At 43.1% G+C, this 19,835-nt stretch overlaps 2 protein-coding genes across 2 annotated transcripts; one reads left to right on the top strand and one right to left on the bottom strand.

The window, feature by feature from the left end:
- Window positions 1-831: 831 nt before the first annotated feature.
- On the top strand, window positions 832-5,800 carry LOC119225661 (corticotropin-releasing factor-binding protein-like). The gene is made up of 7 exons (XM_037483681.2): window positions 832-1,263; window positions 1,365-1,452; window positions 1,847-2,004; window positions 2,836-3,046; window positions 4,019-4,173; window positions 4,665-4,785; window positions 5,285-5,800. The coding sequence occupies exons 1-7, from the start codon at window positions 1,183-1,185 to the stop codon at window positions 5,437-5,439; spliced, it is 969 nt and encodes a 322-aa protein (XP_037339578.1). The 5' UTR covers window positions 832-1,182; the 3' UTR covers window positions 5,440-5,800.
- A 9,089-nt stretch (window positions 5,801-14,889) lies between these two features.
- On the bottom strand, window positions 14,890-19,568 carry LOC119225682 (creatine kinase U-type, mitochondrial-like). Its single transcript, XM_037483727.2, has 10 exons — window positions 19,389-19,568; window positions 18,250-18,418; window positions 17,604-17,802; window positions 17,419-17,514; window positions 17,114-17,335; window positions 16,916-17,001; window positions 16,204-16,327; window positions 15,955-16,089; window positions 15,748-15,873; window positions 14,890-15,335 (listed from the first exon to the last, which is right to left on the bottom strand). Exons 1-10 carry the CDS (start codon window positions 19,534-19,536, stop codon window positions 15,219-15,221), a joined length of 1,422 nt encoding a protein of 473 aa, XP_037339624.2. The 5' UTR covers window positions 19,537-19,568; the 3' UTR covers window positions 14,890-15,218.
- Window positions 19,569-19,835: the final 267 nt, after the last annotated feature.

Consider the following 19,835-nt stretch of genomic DNA (forward strand, 5'->3'; position numbering starts at 1 on the left):
GGCAGCATGAACTCAAACGATTAGTCTCATTTAATTCATTTGTCACGTCACTACAAACCAGATTGCATCACAGCTTCTCTCTCTCTCTCTCTCTCTCTCTCTTTTTTTGATGTCTACATTTCTAACCTTTTCTTTCTTTCTGTCCCACACAGTCTTCTCTTTTTTTGTCAAAAGCAGTGGTAAATTTGTGCTTTTGAATACAGCCGTGGATTTGAATGCTTTCTCTTATCACCCAGGTGGACATTCATTGGTTAAGTGCTACCTAGACAGGTGGCCACGTTGTGATCTTCTATCCCCGCCGATGTGCAGGAAACGGCACAAGAACGGGAGAGGAGAGGGCGGTTTGTGACAGAAATATGTGAAGCGAGTCTGTTAACAACACATCAGTGGGAACAAAATGTGTTTAATGTTTCAGCAGCACAAAAATATTAAAAAACGTGTCCGTTTTCATGTTGGACATGAATTTTGAGACTGTTGGATGACCGTTTTTTGCTTGTGGTGATGCTTGTTCCCGGGAACTTTTAGCTGTTCTCTTGCTTTTGCTCAGCGGGAACAGATGTCGTGACATTGAATATTAACGGTGACTTCAGTCCAGCATCAGCTCTGTCAGAAAGAGCTGTGTCACAAGCTGGCTTCTTGCTGCCTTTAGACCGCCGCAGCACCATGACCCCTCACTGACCTCCCACTTACACACTTTATTTTGATTGAGCTCCCGCTGGTTGGAACTGAGCCCGGGTCATTGCATGGCGACACTTTTTTCCAACAGGAGAGCCACTTATCGGTCAATTAGGTTGACTTTTAACAGGCAAAATGTTAAGAGGTGTTATGTGAATAGTTTACTATGAAAAAAAGGACGTATTAGATGTAAAAGGAAATTACTTGGATTTCTTCATCTCAATATTTGCTGGGTTAGCTTGCTCTCTTTTGGAACAAAGTGCCATCATAATGTACCACACGTGTCTAAAATCACGTATGCAGTCGTGGCTGTTGCTGTTGTTATGAATTCCCTGTGAGTCGTTCACATGTAGGCTGATTCCAAACGATTAATTCCGACTGGTTGTTTGAGAGGGACCCTGTGGGGTTCGTGGGGTTTTGTCTGTGCTGCTATAAAAGGCGCCACGTCTCACAGAGCGGCGTTAGTCCCCCCCCCCCCTCTCTCTCTGCTTCAAGGAACACTCCAGCATGTCGGTGGCTCTGCGCGCACAGCTGCTCCTCTTTGTGATCTCCATCTCCTCGAGGACGGGGCTCAGCCGCTACATCGAGGTAAGGCGCCTTCACAGCTGATCACAATGATTACTGAAAGTTTTTGGTGTGGGACAGCTAAAAAAAAAAAAAAATTGTGACATCCATTATGTTTCATTCAGGACACTAAAGCTGAGGATGGATTATACTCTCTGCTCAGTTTGGACCAAAAAAGAGAATCAGAAGATTTTATTTTCCGCCGACCTCTCAGTAAGTGATGCTGTAAATAATGGCTTTAGTTCAGTATGATTATGATTTGGCAACAACAGGTGAATAAAGTATGTTAAGTGATGTATTTCAAACATTCAGTGCGCAGGTGTTGGATTGGCATGAACTGCACAACACATTTATAATACTCATTAATATATATATATATCAATATATAATAATATAGATATAATACACATTTTTACAACTACATTATATATAATATGGCACATGCAGTAATGTTGATATCCAAATTCAGCTGTAGTTAACACACAGAGGAACAATTGATGTCTTCAAGTTGTACCCAGAGGAGTGTTTGAGTGACTCCCCTCTCTGTCATTATGTATAAGTCATCTTTCTATAAGTGTGTGTGTGTGTGTGTGTGTGTGCTCCATAGGATGCGTGGACATGCTGGCCACTGAAGGCTACTTCACCTTTGTGGCGTCTCAACCACAGCTGGCCTGTGCTGCCTTCATCATCGCCGAGCCCAGTGAGGTCGTCAGCATGGAGCTGTCTGACGTCAACATCGACTGCAGCGCCGGAGACTTCATCAAGGTTGGCCCCACATACCGAATATAACACCCACGCACATCTGCCCCCAAACCCCCCCCCACCCCCCCTCCTCCCCCTCCCCCTGCGGTGGAAGGCAGGAAGTTCAGGGCTTTGCACTTCAAACTTTTTGGATTTCTTTTTCATCCTCTCTTGGTTGATTAAAATGTTGCCAAGCAGCGTTAAGGCAGCTTTTTTAATAGGACCAAACACCCCACATGATCCTCGGTGCATTGGTCACATTACTCACAGCGTGAGTGGGAAGGCTTCAGTTGTGCAGCCAAGCCCGCCAGTTACGCCGCAGAGTCGTTTTATGTGGTAGAAGGCATGGTGGGAATAATCCTTTATCCCACGGACCGGGGTTACAGGCTGGGTCGACAGATCAGTCCCTTTAGAGCAAGATACCAACCAGCACACATCTTCATTTCGGTACACATTATGTGCGTACGTTTCATTCTGGGAATCCATGTGGGTTTATAGATGTAATGAAAAAAAAATCATGACGCATCAGCTGAAAACTGTACTGGACTGACCTTGAGATGTTTTTAACCTAAATCTTAATTAGTTAAGATATTTTTAGCTTTTCCAAGACTGCTGTTGAATAAATTCCAGATGGATTTACATGTATATTTCTATATTTTTATTGTTTTACATTACTTGTCAATATTGTAACGTCAAATCCGCTCATCACGATCCAAACTAACAAACTTTTTTCTTTGCTGTCCAAATACTAGCACGTCACTCAACTCATGCATTCACAGTTCCTTGCTTGTGCCAGCCAGCAAATGTCCATCATATAGACCTGAAGTGAAGGAACCCTGCTGTTCTTCCCTTCAGATGTTTGATGGCTGGGTCCTGAAGGGGGAGAAGTTCCCCAGCAGGCAGGACCACCAGCTGCCTCTCCACCAGCGCTACACCGACTACTGCTCCTCCGGAGCTCCGGGGGCCACCGGCCGCTCCTCGCAGAACGTGGCCATGATCTTCTTTCGCATTCACAGCCCCGACAGCGGCTTCACCCTCGCTGTCAGGAAGATACACAACCCCTTCCGTGAGTCCGGCTGCACCTCCTTCAAGAGACTAGACGGCTGAAAAACAGCATGTAAAATCAGATTGGTGTTATTGATGTGATTTAAAAAAAAAAAAAAAAAAAGAGTGGCTGGTGATTTGCATGTGGACATTGGAGCCTGGTCGATCACTGACCAAGGCCAAGAGCCACGGGAATGAGAGGCGTGCACCTGTCTCCCAGCTGCTGTGTCGAGCAGCATAACAATCACATCGAGGCTGAGGCACAAAGACGGATGAACACACCCAAAAGGGAGATTGGGGCGATTATCGGTAACAACATACATCTTTGGCCAATGTGTGCAAACGCATTTACATACTGACCACTAAGTGCAGCCTTCCACAATTCTGGTCCTTTGTCTTGATGACAGTCTCTGCTGTTCAACAAGGTCCGTCCACATTTCAGTTGAACTTGCCATTAAAAACAGAATTCATGTAAATAAATAATAATTCACCAAAATAATTAGAGTTAGAATTTGTACTCAGTCTGCACCTTTGTATGTGAGGAGCAGTTACTAACCTAAAAGTATGACAAATAAAACACATATACAACAAAAGTCATTAATCTCATCTTCAACAAAGAATCAAAGCAATTTACTCATATTACATCATATTTCTAATAGTCTCTCCTGAGCTGCGGTTGGTAAGGCTCCTTCTCCACGAAAAAGGTTTCTAAATGAACAACATGTCGGCATGAATAAACCGTTGCGACTCCTATCCGTCCGGTCCACCACACTGTTATCAGTTCTATTGTCGTTATTTCCTTATCTTCGTCATCAGAACTGTAATTGGATTTCTATGCTCAGGCCTAATTGTGTCCCCTCCCGCAGTCAGCCTTAATCATGTCCAATTTGTGACATGCAGTGTCAGTAATGAGTTTCTCTCTGTGCGCGCGCGTGTGTGTGTGTGTGTGTGTGTGTGTGTGTGTGTGTGTGTGTGTGTGTGTGTGTGTGTAAAGCCTGTAACATCATGTCTCAGAGTCCAGAGGGCAGCTTCACCATGGTGATGCCACACCAGCACAGGAACTGCAGCTTCTCCATCATCTACCCCGTGGAGATCAGAATGACATATCTGAGCCTCGGGCAGGCTAAAAGCAATGAACTCAGTCCACAGGTGACACACACCCACACACACACATCCCCGCCTTGTCGGTTAGAGAAACCACTCACTGACAATGTACTCTCACTTTTCTGAAAGTTTGAGTGACGTTTTGAGTGAGCTCGAGTGATTCTGTGATCAGCTGCTGTTGCACTATGAGGGGAAGGCAGGTCTTACCTCACTTCACTGTGGTAGGAGGTCTACCAGGACACATCAAGCTGACCCACCCACTCACGTGGGGAGGAAAGCAGAACGTATAACAATTTCTAAAATGTATGGAAAATATAACGTACCGATGAATTTAACTTGAGGTACCCTTAAGCTTCACCGCTTTATTCTAAAATGCAGAATGGTAGATTTGATAGTAAGATTGAACTCTCTATGAGCAGTATTTCTAGTTATTTCTCTAATTAATACCACAAGAATAGACAGTATGCAGACCATGCCAGATTATAAAGGTACCCAATAACTAGTGCAATATTGTTTTGTTTACTTTTGTTTGACAGAGACAGGCGTGGGCGGGCTGTTCTGGGTCAGGTGACTACGTGGAGCTGCTGGGGGGCAATGGGGTGGACACCTCCATGATGCTCCCCATGGCTGACCTCTGCTTCTCCCTCACTGGGCTCGGTGAGTCTGAGCCTCTCCTGTTCCCCTCTAATGTGAAACTGTCATTTTCATTGCAACAGCAGTAAATTAGACTTCTATTAATTAACACTAGCATGAGGCTCAGTATTATTTATTTTAAACTTAAGCAGTAGAGAATGTGTAAAGAACAAAATAAAAGACACTCCCTTATGATGAAATATCTGCATGGCAAATTCTATTTCACCTATAGATTTTCACCACTTTTTACATCGTTAAAAAAGAAGACTAAACCAATACCATATTTTTGAGTAAAATCTATGGATTTCATGAATGCAATAAAAGAGTATGATCATGGATCTTTCACTTAAACTGGAATGAACAATTACGAAATGCATCTGAACTGTAAACCTTCAAATGATCTCCTTTGCTTGACCATAATGTCGGTGGATTGGTGAACATTTAGACCACGTTAGAAAGGCTGGCCAGAGAACAGCACCGGCGTGTCTTTGTAAAGAATCTGGTCTCCTCTCCGGCCCTTCAGCCCAGATGAAGATCGGATGCGATAACTCGGTGGTGCGCCTGGTGTCCAGCGGGAACTACGTCAACCGCGTTTCCTTCCAGTACCGACTACTGGAGCAACGCGAGCTCCCCAAGAGCCGAGAGAACGCTCTGGATAACTTCTGCTCTGTGGAATGAGATCACACACACACACACACACACACACACACACACGTGAACATGGACACACTGTAAATACACCAGTTTCACTAGCGCCGTCAATACATATTTTGTTATTGCCAGATATTTTATCCAGTGTCTAACATTGTTCGCTTCGGTCATAGAATATTTATTTGAATTGAACCAAGAAAATGGAGGATGGTGGATTCAGTATTTTAAGTTATTAGTTGTTTGAGATTCTTGGCAAGATAATTGATTTTAACCCTTCCCTCTGTCCTCAGTTTACCTTGGGGTTTTTTTGTATTCTTGGGGAGGTTTAACATTTTATGCTTTCTCTTGTGTTTAAAATGCCTTGACAATTTAAAAATAAATATTACTTGCATGATTAAGCAAATTTTGTATGTTCTGATTTTGTGAGTCACTGTGTGTTCGTAAGCTTTCTTCCATTTAATTATAAAACCATATGCTCACTTGGTCTTTGTGTTACTAGTATGCTTCAGTATGCAGAAGATTTTACCCAGAAACCACAGGCCCAAAACCGTGGTGACGTTCTTTCAATGTTGTAGAACATATGCTATTTGAATCTATAGTATTTGGTTTTAAATGTTTATTAATCAAAAGCAGATGCTAAACGTGTATCTTATTCAATGGAAGTAGCTTATTGAGCCTGAAGTATCTCACCAACTATTCGATCGGCATGATATTTTTGTGAGGACGTTTACAGAACATTGACTTTAAGGACTGTTCCTCCAGCGCCACGTAGTCGTGTGCTACAGACATTTATGCCCCCCTCATGGTGAACTGGGATAATGTTGCTGATTCCAACATTCAATCTTCACAAAATCCTCAGTTCTACTTTCTTTTTGTTGTTCCAATACATTTAATGATCAAATACATATTATACATATTGAAAATATTGACATTCTCATCGGCCTCAGCTGCAATTTGTGTTCAATTCCAATTAGCATTTTTCAGGAGGGGGCTAACACAAAACAGTAAGACGGTGAATGTGGTCCCCCTTGTACCTGCTGAACATCTGAATGAAGAATTATCACAATTTTACAACTGATCATTGCATTCAGCTCAAAGTAAAAACCAATATTAGACTAGTCTAATCTTAGATCAAATGCTTGAAGCTGAGTCATAGTAGACGCCATTGCTATACTCTGCTAAATGACATGCCTATACAACGCAAATGTGCGCGCATGTACAAATATTTCCTTGGCAATCAATATTCAGCAGCGACGTTGCGTTTTCTCTTCATTTTTGTAATCCAATCTGTTCCAGAATCAAACTCTGGAATAGCTTTCATACTGGTTGCTCATCCCTCAACAATTATAATTAAAAAGGCTTAATACGGAAAGCTATGAATAAAACCCCACAATGTTCTGACACTGTGAGAATACAGTTTCTCTTGTGACCCCTCTCCATCACAGCCTAATCTCTCTCAAACTGTACTGCTCTGGATCCTCCGGCTCTTAATGGGATTATCCCACAAGCCTCAGTGCTCCTATTCCCCTCCACTTCCTTCTCACTGGCTCGCTTTTGATCCTCTCCTTACGTAGAATTAATCTCAAACCTGCTCAACCGCGATGATTCAATTAACCAGCGGATGTCTTTTTTCGCTCCATGTGTTGCAATTTTCAGTCTTCATTAGAGAATGAAACGCACAGTGGATGCCATCGAAGGAGAAAAGGTCTGATTATTCTTCTCTAGCGCTGGGTACAGCAGTCCTGAATGTTCAGTATGAATGACCTGTGATGGTGGACTGGAAATGACTTTGTCGGCCGTCAGACCCAAAAGGGTCATAGGTCCATGTAGACGAGATGCACATCTGTAAAGAAAGAGGCATGCTCGAATGGTAAGTAACAGGAAGTTGAAATGGTGTTTATTTAAGGAATCATTCATGCTGGACTGACAGAATAACCCATTACTGATGTTTCACTCTTTCCCTCTCTTTTCTAACAAACCTATTGTCCAGCACTGTATAGTTTTGGGCTATTATAAAAGAACTTTCATTAGGAGGTCCTTCATCGCTTGTCCTAAATGTCTCGCCCTTGTTCAATGACAATTAAAAAGTAGGATGACATTCGTCCGTTTGTTAAAACTAAAACGTGTTTATTTCTTCCGGGATTTATTCTCCACTCAGCTGAGGAGGACCCTCAGACTGGTTTAGCTCCATAGGGGAGTCGGTATGGATCCTCTCAATTCACACGCGGGCATCAGCACACATGTCGAAAAAAGTGAAATAAGGATTACAGCATAAAAGTAGTGAAATCAACTAGGGCTTTATTAGAAATGCCATAATATGACTTTACTTGACCTGCAATTCTATTATAACGGTATGGAACGGTTGTGGATTCCAGCCTGAGAATCTATGAGAATTGAGGTTGGATTCAAAAGCATCAACAGGTGTGTGGTAGAACAGTGCAGGGAGATAGCAGGAAGGCTGAAGTGTGGAGGATCCTCAGTTCAAACCTGCTCTCTCAGAAGGAGGGTTTGGTTGCAGTCAGGGCTTCAAACTGTAAACTTTAAAACAGTTTTGAGGTTTAGGAAACAATCCCAAGGTCTAATATGAGAAACGAACACAATGAGGCATGTGCTTGAATAGCACAAGGGAACAACTGAAGGGCTGCAGGCTCCAACCTGAGGTCTGAGGTTGTGGGTTCAATCCCCTTCATGCAGACATCACTTCTGCTTTGAAAGAGTTTTGAGGTTTGAGTAGCAGTCTCAAGATTAAATACGAGAAACAAAAATGTGATTTGTGCATGGTGAGGTAGTGCAGCACAAGAGCTGAGGAGGTACTCTCCTTACCCTGTAGGTTGTGGGTTCAAGTCCAGTCTTGGGTTTGAGCCTTTGGCTTTACTTTAGGTTTGAGTAGCAATCTCAAGGTTAAATACAACAAAGAAAGGGTTGGTTAGTGTGTGGTGAAGTAGCACAGCGGAAGAGCTGCTGACATAAGCCCCTGCACTGCATTTGAAGGTTGTGGGTTCAAGCCCAGTCTTGGGTTTGAGCCTTTGGCTTTACTTCAGGTTTGAGTAGCAATCTCAAGGTTAAATACAACAAACAAAGGGTTGGTTAGTGTGTGGTGAAGTAGCACAGCGGAAGAGCTGCTGACATAAGCCCCTGCACTGTCATGCATTTGAAGGTTGTGGGTTCAAGCCCACCTTTGGCTTTACTTCAGGTTTGAGTAGCAATCTCAAGGTTAAATACAACAAACAAAGGGTTGGTTAGTGTGTGGTGAAGTAGCACAGTGGAAGAGCTGCTGACATAAGCCCCTGCACTGCACTTGAAGGTTGTGGGTTCAAGCCCAGTCTTGGGTTTGAGCCTTTGGCTTTACTTCAGGTTTGAGTAGCAATCTCAAGGTTAAATACAACAAACAAAGGGTTGGTTAGTGTGTGGTGAAGTAGCACAGTGGAAGAGCTGCTGACATAAGCCCCTGCACTGCACTTGAAGGTTGTGGGTTCAAGCCCAGTCTTGGGTTTGAGCCTTTGGCTTTACTTCAGGTTTGAGTAGCAATCTCAAGGTTAAATACAACAAACAAAGGGTTGGTTAGTGTGTGGTGAAGTAGCACAGTGGAAGAGCTGCTGACATAAGCCCCTGCACTGCACTTGAAGGTTGTGGGTTCAAGCCCAGATGTGGAAATAGCATTTAAAAAGAGTTTTTAGGTTAAACTCACATGCTCAAGGTTAAATAGGAGAATCAAAGTTTGCAAAATGTGACCAGGACTGGTAGTGTAGGGGTGCAAGAAGGAGCCGAAAGCCTCTGTAAGTGCCGCCCGTGGGTTCAAATCCCGCACCTGCCAAGTCGTGAGCACACTACCGCGGAGGTAGTAGTGGGGGCATTGTCCCCACTGGTTGTTTCAGAGAAGTGAACCCTAGGGGTTATGCAGAAACACAAGGCGCGTTCACTTGAGTTATGATGGCATTGTCAAGAATGATGAAGAATCTTTTGCTGATGAATTTGATGTTAATTGCTTTAGCCTTTTAGCACTTATTAGCCATGCTACGTAGCCTATAGGGTTCCACCTTTTTGACGGGAGAGAAGGCCGGATGAGTCAGTAAAGATGAGCAGATGTGTCTCATTCAGTGGTTACACTGACATGAAATTTATTACAGCCTCTGAGGGCATCAAGACAATCACATGTTTGTCTACTTCATCCTGTGGACAACCTTAAACTTACAGTCTGGCACAGGGTGTAGATTTGTTTACCCTTTTTAGTGCATCCACCCTCCAATTCTCTGTTACATTCAAATTCAACTCACTTGTGCCTTTACCAATGCAGGAAGGATGAATAGCATGCTTGATCCTCCGAGTTGCACCAATCCGTCTCTGGGGCAATATCCCATTATGATTTTTTATAAATGTCAGTTACCCAAAACTAAAAAAGGATTTAGGAAGAGCCCCTTGAGGGTTGAACCCAGATAAGGTTTAAAGTATAGAAATTTGGGGCATTTGGCATTAGTGACAGGGACGTGTAGGTTGCTCCATCTAAGATCATTCCAGTCATGTCATGGGAAAAGAAATATTGTGAAAAAAGTCAAAATATGTAGGGTCAAAAATGTCACAGAAAAGATTTTCTTTAAATGATAGGTACAAAATTATTATACAAAAATATATGTAAGGTCAATATTTATATAATATAATATATATATTATTAGGGCCGGGACTCGATTAAAAATATTAATCTAATTAGAGGCTTTGTAATTAATTAATCAAAATTAATCGCATTTTAATTGCATAAATATTTGACCTGAGAACAGTGAGAAGTATTTTTTTTCACATGGATTTTTATTTTTGTTCAACCAATTCCAGCAGACAAGTGTAGAAATAGCATATTTAGAAATATAGTACTTTCAGAAATTCAGGTAGCCTATAGGTAAGTAGACCTTCTGTGAAACTATGTTTTTTTAAGTAGACCAATACTTTCAAGTACATTTAGAACATTGGTTATTTTTTCAGACGTGGACTTAGTTACCCTGGTCTTTAAACCAGTCATCTGGTGCAGTGTGGGTTGGGTGTGGGTCCACGCTAGCTGCTAATTGTTTTGCGTTGAGGTGATACTTGAGGCTCGATGTGAATTCCTTGTTGCACAGCTTGCACACAACCACTCTCTTATTGACGCTTCCATCCGTGTGTTTATTATAATAAGATTTCCCATTCACGGGGCCACCCGACACAGTCTCATCAGCTTCTTCGTTCATGTTCACTGTGGTTTGTTGTTGTCTGAAGTCATGAACGCTAGTTGGTGCTCCAGTCTAATCGGTCCTCCAAAACTCATCCGGTGAGAAACGTTCCGCGGTGCAAAAAATAAGTGTAAAAATGCGTAAAAAATGTTTGTGTTATTTTTTGTGTAATTAATTAATCGTAATTAACGCTCAAGTCCCGGCCCTAATTTAAATAAGATAAGTGCTTTAAGTCAGATGGCACTTATTTAGCACTTTTAGGTTGGCTTTCTTGAAGAAATGTTACTTTCTTATTGTTCTTGGTTGAATGTACTCACTATAAGTCGCTTTGGATAAAAGCATCAGCTGAATAAAATGTAATGATTATAGATTACTTTACTATGATTGTCCCTTTTAAATAATGGCATAAGAATGATATAGCTGTTTCATCTAACATCAGTAAATAAGGTTTGTATTTGCTTTTAAATTAGTGGTAACTAAAAAGCACCGTCTCTGTACAATTTATTTTCCACTGCATGTGGTTTGCAAACATACAACAGATCAAATTGTATTTTCTGTAGCGTAGCACAATGTATTGTATATAATATGTAATGTATATAATATAATATAAAGTGTAAGAGCTGCCGTCATTATTTCACTGGACAGCTTGCCTCATGTAAGCTGGAGTGACTAGCAGCAACTAAATGATATATGTCTACATGCCGGATGGACTCACTTTGCAGTACGGCTAATTAAAATTGGAAGCAGTCAGACATCCATAAATGAGCATTCATTGGTGAAAATGTGTCCATTCAACATATTAACCTATTAGTGTATGACCTTTTTTTCTCTGGCTTTGTTTACCTCGTTAAAAAAGAATTATCTCAATCAACTTCAAAGTTAAAATTAGCACCTGATCCCAGAGCAAACATATTATATTGTACATTGTTCAGACACTACTTGGACAGTATTTGGTAATGTAATGTTTTAAAGTCTGTTATGACTTACAATCTTAAGAAATGCAGCTGTACTCTACTGCATCTATTCAGGGGCATTTAAGGAGGTATATCCGCTGTTGTAAATCAATAACGAGGAAAAACAATTAGGTAATCCGTTAGATACTGCTCCTTTATTTGACAGCATGACTCACAAAGCTAAATTTGTAGGTATGATCTGTAAAAGCTCTTTTTTGCAAAACGATTACTTTGTAATCTCCATATGAATGTGCTCATTCTGTTCTTAATAATCATATAGATTAGGTTTAGGTAGAGTTTACTTTGTTATTGATATTGATCTCTAATATCAGAGAATGACTGATGAGTGCAGTGTACACAAAGGATATGGATTCTTACACTAGTTATAATGGCTACACCAGCTGTTTTGGGTTTTATTTTGCAGACCACATTATTATTAGAGTGACTGAACAAATACACTTGGTTCATATCTACAATATATTTATTGATAATAGACATACACGGGAGAACTGCTGCAATCTGGACCTGTCTAGAAGATTCATATTTTAAGGATCTCACCATTATGCGGAGTTTTGTTCTCCTATACTGCCCCCTACTGGCTTCTTTCAGTAACCCAGGATGATGTGTGGTCAACTTTACAAATCGTGCTCTCTTCTAAACTTCAGCCCATGTAAACAAGCAAGACAAGTTTGGTCGTATTACCATTACAAAAAAATACATTGTTTATTGTGTGAGTAAGTAAAAGATAAGAGGAAATATACCATTAAATAATAAAGGACATAAGGGGCCATTAGTGCAAGCAAAAATCAAATAATCTCTGATTACAGGGACCTTTCCTCTACATTTAAACCCTCAAAGCATCAGATTTCGAAAGCATGAAAATGTAAAAAGGCAGCTCATCTTCAACAGAAGAGTGTGATGATGGATCAGGGCGCCAGAAGGAGAGGGACAAAGACTCCACGGTGTTTAGCTCCATTACACAGCTCTTCAGTGCCACATCTGACACCCACGGCATCCATGTTATTGCACACGTCACTCCTCATGCATTGCTTGGTGATCATATTTTCAGCAGCTGCAACCGAGAAAGACAATAAATGTTCTATTAAATAAAGGGAAAACATTTGATTTGAAGTGATCAAGAATTACAGTTCAGACAAAATAAATGGCACAATAAAGAATAATGGGATGCAATAATCGTAACGGGATAGCAAAGCCACATCAGATTCACCTTACCACCAGTGGTGCTGCAGCGGTCTTACTGTCTAGGGCGGTTCCACACCTGAGTGCAGGTGCCCCAGTCTGCGCTCCAGCAGGTGAAACACTTTAACTCACACACTGAAGGCACTGAAGTAGGAATAACTGTCTCAATGGCCAACAAGAACAACAACATTTCTGGACTGATATCTGCTCTGCTGATTGCTCACATACTGCTCTTACCTCCTGAAGGCATCACACCATACATCAACAGCGAAGATACACATAGCCTCATATTGGGCCTTTGACGAAATGGGAAAGCTCAAAAAATTGGAGACACGTTGGTCCTCTGATGTGAAATGAACATCATCCACTTCATTGTGTGTTTTACATTGTCCAAAACAAAAAAAACACTTGAGCTGGTCAGTGGTGAAGCTGAGGCTGCAGCTGCCACACCTTGAAAGGTCGATGTGTAACTAATCAATGTTTGCACAGCCTGAATGACACTCAAATCATCGTATAGAAATGGCCTCTTTTAGGGCCGACTAGAAAAAACGTAACACATATGCTGGTGACACACTTTTGTGATAAGTGACAATCACAGTTAACCACAATTAGTTCTGTGTAAAGCCACATCTAATTACTCACTATCCCTGCTCAGAAAATCCAATTGTAGCAACCATCTGCCCATTCAAAACCACATTCAACACTCACTCACATACACACACACACATAATTTTCGGAGCTCTTTTGTGTCCATCTTGTGTCATTAATCTGCTGCCAGAAACAGAAGAGTGACTCAAAAAGATTCCCTGAGCAGTCTAGGGCCACTAAACCAAACAGTTAAAACACCAATTTCCCATGGCAGGACAGCTTAACTTGTAAAGGATAATCCTCCTCGCCTAAACATATCACAGCAAAGGACTGACCTGCCACCCCTGTTCAACCTGTCTAGGGTCTGTTGTAAGGCGCTTGGCCTTTTGGCCCTGATTTAAGACCTTGTATAGGAGGCAGGTTTCCGTAGCAGGTTAACCACCAGCTACCAAGAACTAATTCCTTTCCTGCTCCATGACAATTTGTTTTACTTTTTCTTTTTTCTTTCTTGAAAAATATATAAATACTTGCTGCAGTACCTGGCTTTAGTCTTCTTTGTGAGTCAGTAGCTGTGTGTGTAGGTGTCACGGGCGTAGCCGGTGCGGAGGGAAGGCAGGACTCGAACGCAGAGTTCACGAACAGGTGCTCTTTATTCGAACCAAAAACCGAGGAAGGTGCACCAACGACGACGAGAACATAGACACTGACGCAACCAGGGACAACAGGCACACAGGGCTTAAATACACAAGGGAGGTGCAGGTGATTGGACACAGGTGGAAGCAATCAGGCAATCACAGGACAAGGCAGGAAGTGAAGTTAACCCAGGGACACAAGAGACATGAAACTACAAAATAAAACAGGAAGAGGACCCAAACCGTGACAGTAGGTGAAGCTGTGTGACTGTACTTTGCACTTGATGTAGCGCTGTTTATTTACTGGTTTTGCATTGGTTCAACGGAAGTATGGTTTACCATAATCCAATAATATTGGACTGGTGAAAATTCAGTTTTGATTTTGATTGAATCAATATGAATAGGTCAGATCTAAAAGACAACCAGTGTTAAAATAAGTAGTCAGATTCTCAACATAAGTCATAGCACCAATACAATAATGTAAAAATCATGCTCAATTGTAAAGTATAAAACCAGTTAAAGTTTAAGTACTTCAAAAGCCGTCTCACCGTTAAGGCCTTTAGTTGGTGGCCAATGATGGTTCCCAACATAAGGTTTGCACCCTCCCTGAAGGATCACAAAGTCAATTTTGGAGTGACCTTTATTAGATTTATAGAATAGAAATGAAATGTGTATTTATAGTTAGGGGATTGCCCTTTGACCTTTCCTTTTTTGATAAAATATCAGAGAAATTGGCTTCTAACTGGAATTGTTTTCAACCTCACAGTCTGTGACAACACCACAATTGACCCTTTGCTAAGTCCCACCCTCTAACGCAGACTGGCCAATGACAGCGTAGCAGTCTGCAGTCTTCACTCCTCTGCTTCATGCAGTCTCATGCTATCCATCGCTTTATTTAATGCTCAGGCTACTTTTGCGGATCTGGAGCTAGTCGTGTTCAAACGCTGTGAAATAGTGATATTTGTAACCCTGGGAGCTTTACACACATTAAAAAACTAAAATAGCTATGTGGGGAGGACTGGCACGTTCAATGGTAAAACACCTGCCAATAATACAACTCAGTTTGCCAATGTCAGTTTATTGTTTTTAAAATATGTGGACATGTTATTAATTTATTGGGAAGGTAAGTTGGTACAACGCAATACATGCCATTATGCTACTAATAACTACTAATAAGATCCTGTAAATGACCAGCGGTTGGAGCGCCTGCTCGATTTCAGGATTCCAGGAGGTGACGTTCACTTCCTGAACTGGGGGACGGGGGGGGGGATCTTGATGTCCTGCCCCTTCTCCAGCTTCTTCTCACACTCGATTAGGTAGTTAACGCCGTCAATCACAAGTTGCACCAGCTCAACCTGTGGATGCATTGGAAGTACTGTCAGAAACCACATGACATCTGTGGAACAGGTCCAGGACATTTGAATATGTATCCTATCATCCACTAGGGGGACTTTTGCTCACTGAGCTCAGCCTTTCAGGAAGTACTTCCTCTGGGTGACTGCGATTGGCACCGTGCAGCCACAACCCTGACCTCTGACCTCTGCCGTCTATGAGCTTTAGCCGCCGTTGGTTGACCTCGGCCTGAGGGGAAGTGCCGTAGGAGCGGCTCAGCTCAGGAGGCACATCCCCGCGTGGATTACAGATTACAGACCAGCAGCGTTTCACCTGCTGGGATGTCTGCTGTCCTCCGTCTGACTTTGTGTCTTCATCTGCTGCTCGTCTCTACTTTGTCCCTAGGCTGCAGACTTAACCCCTTCAGGTGTTTACCTCCGACTTGCCCAGTCGGTCGAGGTTGGAGACGTCGACGGTGTCTCCGGTGGCGGCCGTGTCCACGCCTCCCGTGCCTCTCTTCTGTAGCCTCAGGTTTTCCAGGATCCGTTTGAAGCGAGGGTCCTAGATCATAAACACCCAACAAACAGTCAGAGAGAGAACACACCCGCGTGTGTGGTTTAAGTTGAACTGCGTGCTTCATACCCTGCTGAGGATGGGCAGGCGGATGTGCACGCCGGCCCTGAGGCCCGTGCCGAGGTTAGAGGGGCAGGTGAGGACGTAGCCCAGACGGTCGTTCCACATGAACTCCCAGCCTCTCTCCTGAATTAGTTGCTCCACCTACAAGATGCAGGAAAAGAGTATTTATTTTTTACTCAACGTTATTTTTTGGAACACATAATTCAAAGTTTTTTTGATGTGTTAATTATAAGTCACACGTTATTTTTTGTGCACCTGCTTAAGACCCCTACAGAAGCGTTCAAACACCCTCTTCATGTTTCCTCCTTTCTCCATGGATATGATCCTTGTGTGGTCCTCCTCGTTGATCCAGATCAAGAAGTTCTTCTCGTTGTTGTGCCTGTGACAATCAGGGACGCACACAGTGAGATGCTGTCCATGCCACTACTGGTGAGAGTGAAAATTGATCAGTGCAGAACAGCTGTTGGGAAATATATTAAGACTAAATCAAGGCATCAAAACAAGACATAAAATGACCAATCACATAAAGGCCAATTAGTTAGTGAGGTTTAGGGTTGTTTCCGAATGCTACCAGTGATGCATTAAGCACTGCGTGATTAAACACACACGGGAGGCTTGCGTGGGTGAGTCTGCTTGTTGTTTTCTGTGGATTTAAAGCCTTGCAGCAATGGGGGCACAGCGCTTTCCACATGATCTGCTCTTACATAATTTAACAGAAAAACATTGTAATCTTATTCCACCGTATAATCCACTTCTCTCCAGTCTTGTACGGCATGCTGGTGGAGCCTAATGGTGTCTGACGTCAGACAGTATTCCCACCTTTAGAGGTAATAACCCTTTGCGTCCAACAAATTGGACAATGTCATCAAATAAGAGCGCTGAAAAGAAGTCCAACTATGCAGTGACTACAGGTAAGCTACACAAACAGCTGAATGCTGCTACTTCTTCCAGACTACGTTTCTCCTACCAGATCCCACGAGCATCAGGCCAGTCTCTGGCCATCCCAGCTGACATCAGCAGAGGTGACACAGGTTTATCAAACAGGAGGTGATCCTGATTGGCCGTTAAAGGGACAGAGGGGACACGGGATACCAAAGGTCATCAAAAAACGTTTCAAAACCACATGCAGAACCTCGCGTCTCAACGCGTGTGACTTCACACCCACATCGATAAGCTGCTGCTGCTCTCTGTCGGACATCTCTCCCAGGCTGTAGTAGCGGCCGCTCAGGTCTCCCTTCAGGCCGGACAGGGCTGTCACAGCCACGCGCTCCACCTCGCGGCGCTCGGAGCGTGAGCACGCCGGAGGGAGACTCAGTCCACGGATGCTGCGACCGGTACGGACGCGGGAGGACAGCACGTAGCGCTCGTCAAACATTCCCGCGGTGACCTGGCGGGGAGGAAGGGTTTGGTGACTGTGGGGAGGAGGGGGAACAAAGGGACAAAAGGGGTCACAGCGCGTGCATGTGAAACCTTGGAAGCGTCCAGGTCGGTGGGGTGTTTCATCGTGCGAGGTTCGTAGCCATTGTGTCGGTCCTTGATAACGGGGTCAAAGAGCTCTGCAAACACCTGATGGAGAAAAAAAAAATCAAAACACTCAGTTTTCCCCCCTTTTAGGAATGTAGACACAACAACACACTGTAAACATGAACTCCAACCTCGTAGCTCTCCTCATCTCCTGCTACCATGCCCACAGTCTTGATGAAGGGGTGTCCAGGGTTGTCCACCCCAGTCTGGATGCATTGGTCCAGGGTCCAGTCATTGGGGGTCTTCTTGTCCCTCAGGCGGCCATAAATGGACGGGGTCAGTGCTGCTGCCATGCAGTTGTTGTGCTTCCTCAGGTCAGGGTAGTCTGCACTGTAGACGAAACAGAAGCTTCACCACTAGTCGAGCTCTTTCATAGTCTAGTAGTCCGTAAAGCTGCCCATATAAATATGATTTCATTAGCTTCAGTGTTGTTCAGTAGTATTTGAACGTGCATAGAGGAGAGTGGGGTGATTTGTGCCAGGGGGGAAGTAGATCCACCCCCTGTTTCTGGAAAACCATAGAAGAAATTGGTCATGTGATCACACAATTTTGAAAAGCCATCCATTTTACTCATCATCCAAAGAAGAGAGATGGATGGCATGAGGTAAGCACATTTTCCATGGCCTCACTTTACAGTCACTTTGAGTAAAAACGGGCACAACTCACCCCACTTTCCCCTTCATTGTTTTTAAGGATTTCATTTGCAAACCTTGCATTGTGTATGATTATACTGAAATGTTTTCATAAAAATATTGAAATGATCAGCGGACGCATTACCTGGGTGGATAGAGCCTCGTCCTCTCAGCAGCAGCAACAATGTGGTCACTGAGAAGGTATCCAGATGCCAGTGTACCAGCTCCTATGCTGGCCAGAATCACCGCTGTGTGACGGCCAGACATCATACGGGTGAAAGAGTTCGCCATGGTTATGTGGTCGTTGTTATTACCTGGGGAAAGGTCAGAGGGAAATGCTTACTTAAGCTTTATCCTGCTTAAATGTCACTGATAGCATCCAGACTTTATTAAAATAGCGTAATTTCTCTTCTCTGTGTCTCTCAGTTGTGAGAATCAAACGTTGTGTGATATTGTAGTAATCTAAGCATTTGCAATGCACCTTTTTATTGCAGTGAGTCATTACTGTAACAGAGACGACTGCGGCCTGTGTGATGAGATTACTCCAGAAGCAGAGAAAGGCCTCTGATTGGTCCGTCCTGGCGAGCCACCAGCTCAGGTGATTAGATGATTTGTGATTGGGTACTGAGAGAGCTACTGGCCCCTTGTATCATTATATAGGTAAAGCATCATGAACTGCAATATACATTCATATTATACAGAGATGCTGCAGCATCTTTGCATATTTCTTCTTATGCAATTGCAATTCTATATGAATCTAAAACCATGGGTCCAAATCTCCCGTCACACACCCACACAGCACAGTGTTGGTAGTAGCAGTCGTCAAGGTTAAAGTTAAGTGGCTATTTGGAGTTGTCTTAAACCCAGCACAACATATGATCCCTTTAGACATCTTGAGCTTTACACACAAAGAGCAGGTGGGAAATATAGAGACAGAGAGGGGTCAAGTGGTTTGGAGGAGAAAGGCGGTAAATTGAGTTTTAGAGGAAATACAGACACGTTTAAGACAGTCGGAGGTGCAGGACAGGATGTCTCACGTTGGAGGCTTGGAGGTTTAGAAAGAGGGATCTTCATCCAAGACTACAGAAGATAAGTAAGGAAGGAAGGTGATTAAGATGGCCACCCGTAAGCAACGAATGAAGGCATGTTACACGGGAGATGAACGGGGACCAGTAGTTGCCAGGTGGCTAATCCCTGTTACCATCAAACTGTATCATAGAATCCATAAAAACTAACAATTGCTTTCACTTCAGGAGGCAAGAAACGCCTGTGGGGAGAACTCACCTGAGTCCTGTGTGAAGAGTGCAGGCCTTTGTGTTTCCTTCGGCTCGGCTCGGAGACGCTCAGCCTGCAGAGTGAGAGCAGACTGAGGAACCGAGATGGGATCAGAGGGACGGGGACACTGGCTGAGGATTAGCCTCTTACCGGGCATCAGACAGGAAATCCTCTTTCTGCTGTCAGTCAGCACGTCTGCCTCTTCGCACATGAAACTCGCAAGCACACACGCAGACACACAACTACACACACCGATATACATTAGTGCAATCAATCTGTGTGACGCAGTGCAAAGTACAGTTTTGGCACCGGCGTGAAGGGTGTGGACAAAAGCTAATATATTTAAACACAAACTCGGGAAGCACAGCATATATAGCATATATATATATTTTATGTTTTATTTAAAAACACTTTGGTCAAATTATAATATGTCTGGTGGCAGAGGAATGTTTAGGC

Source organism: Pungitius pungitius, chromosome 5 (assembly GCF_949316345.1).
Source record: "Pungitius pungitius chromosome 5, fPunPun2.1, whole genome shotgun sequence".
NCBI classification, from domain to species: domain Eukaryota; kingdom Metazoa; phylum Chordata; class Actinopteri; order Perciformes; family Gasterosteidae; genus Pungitius; species Pungitius pungitius.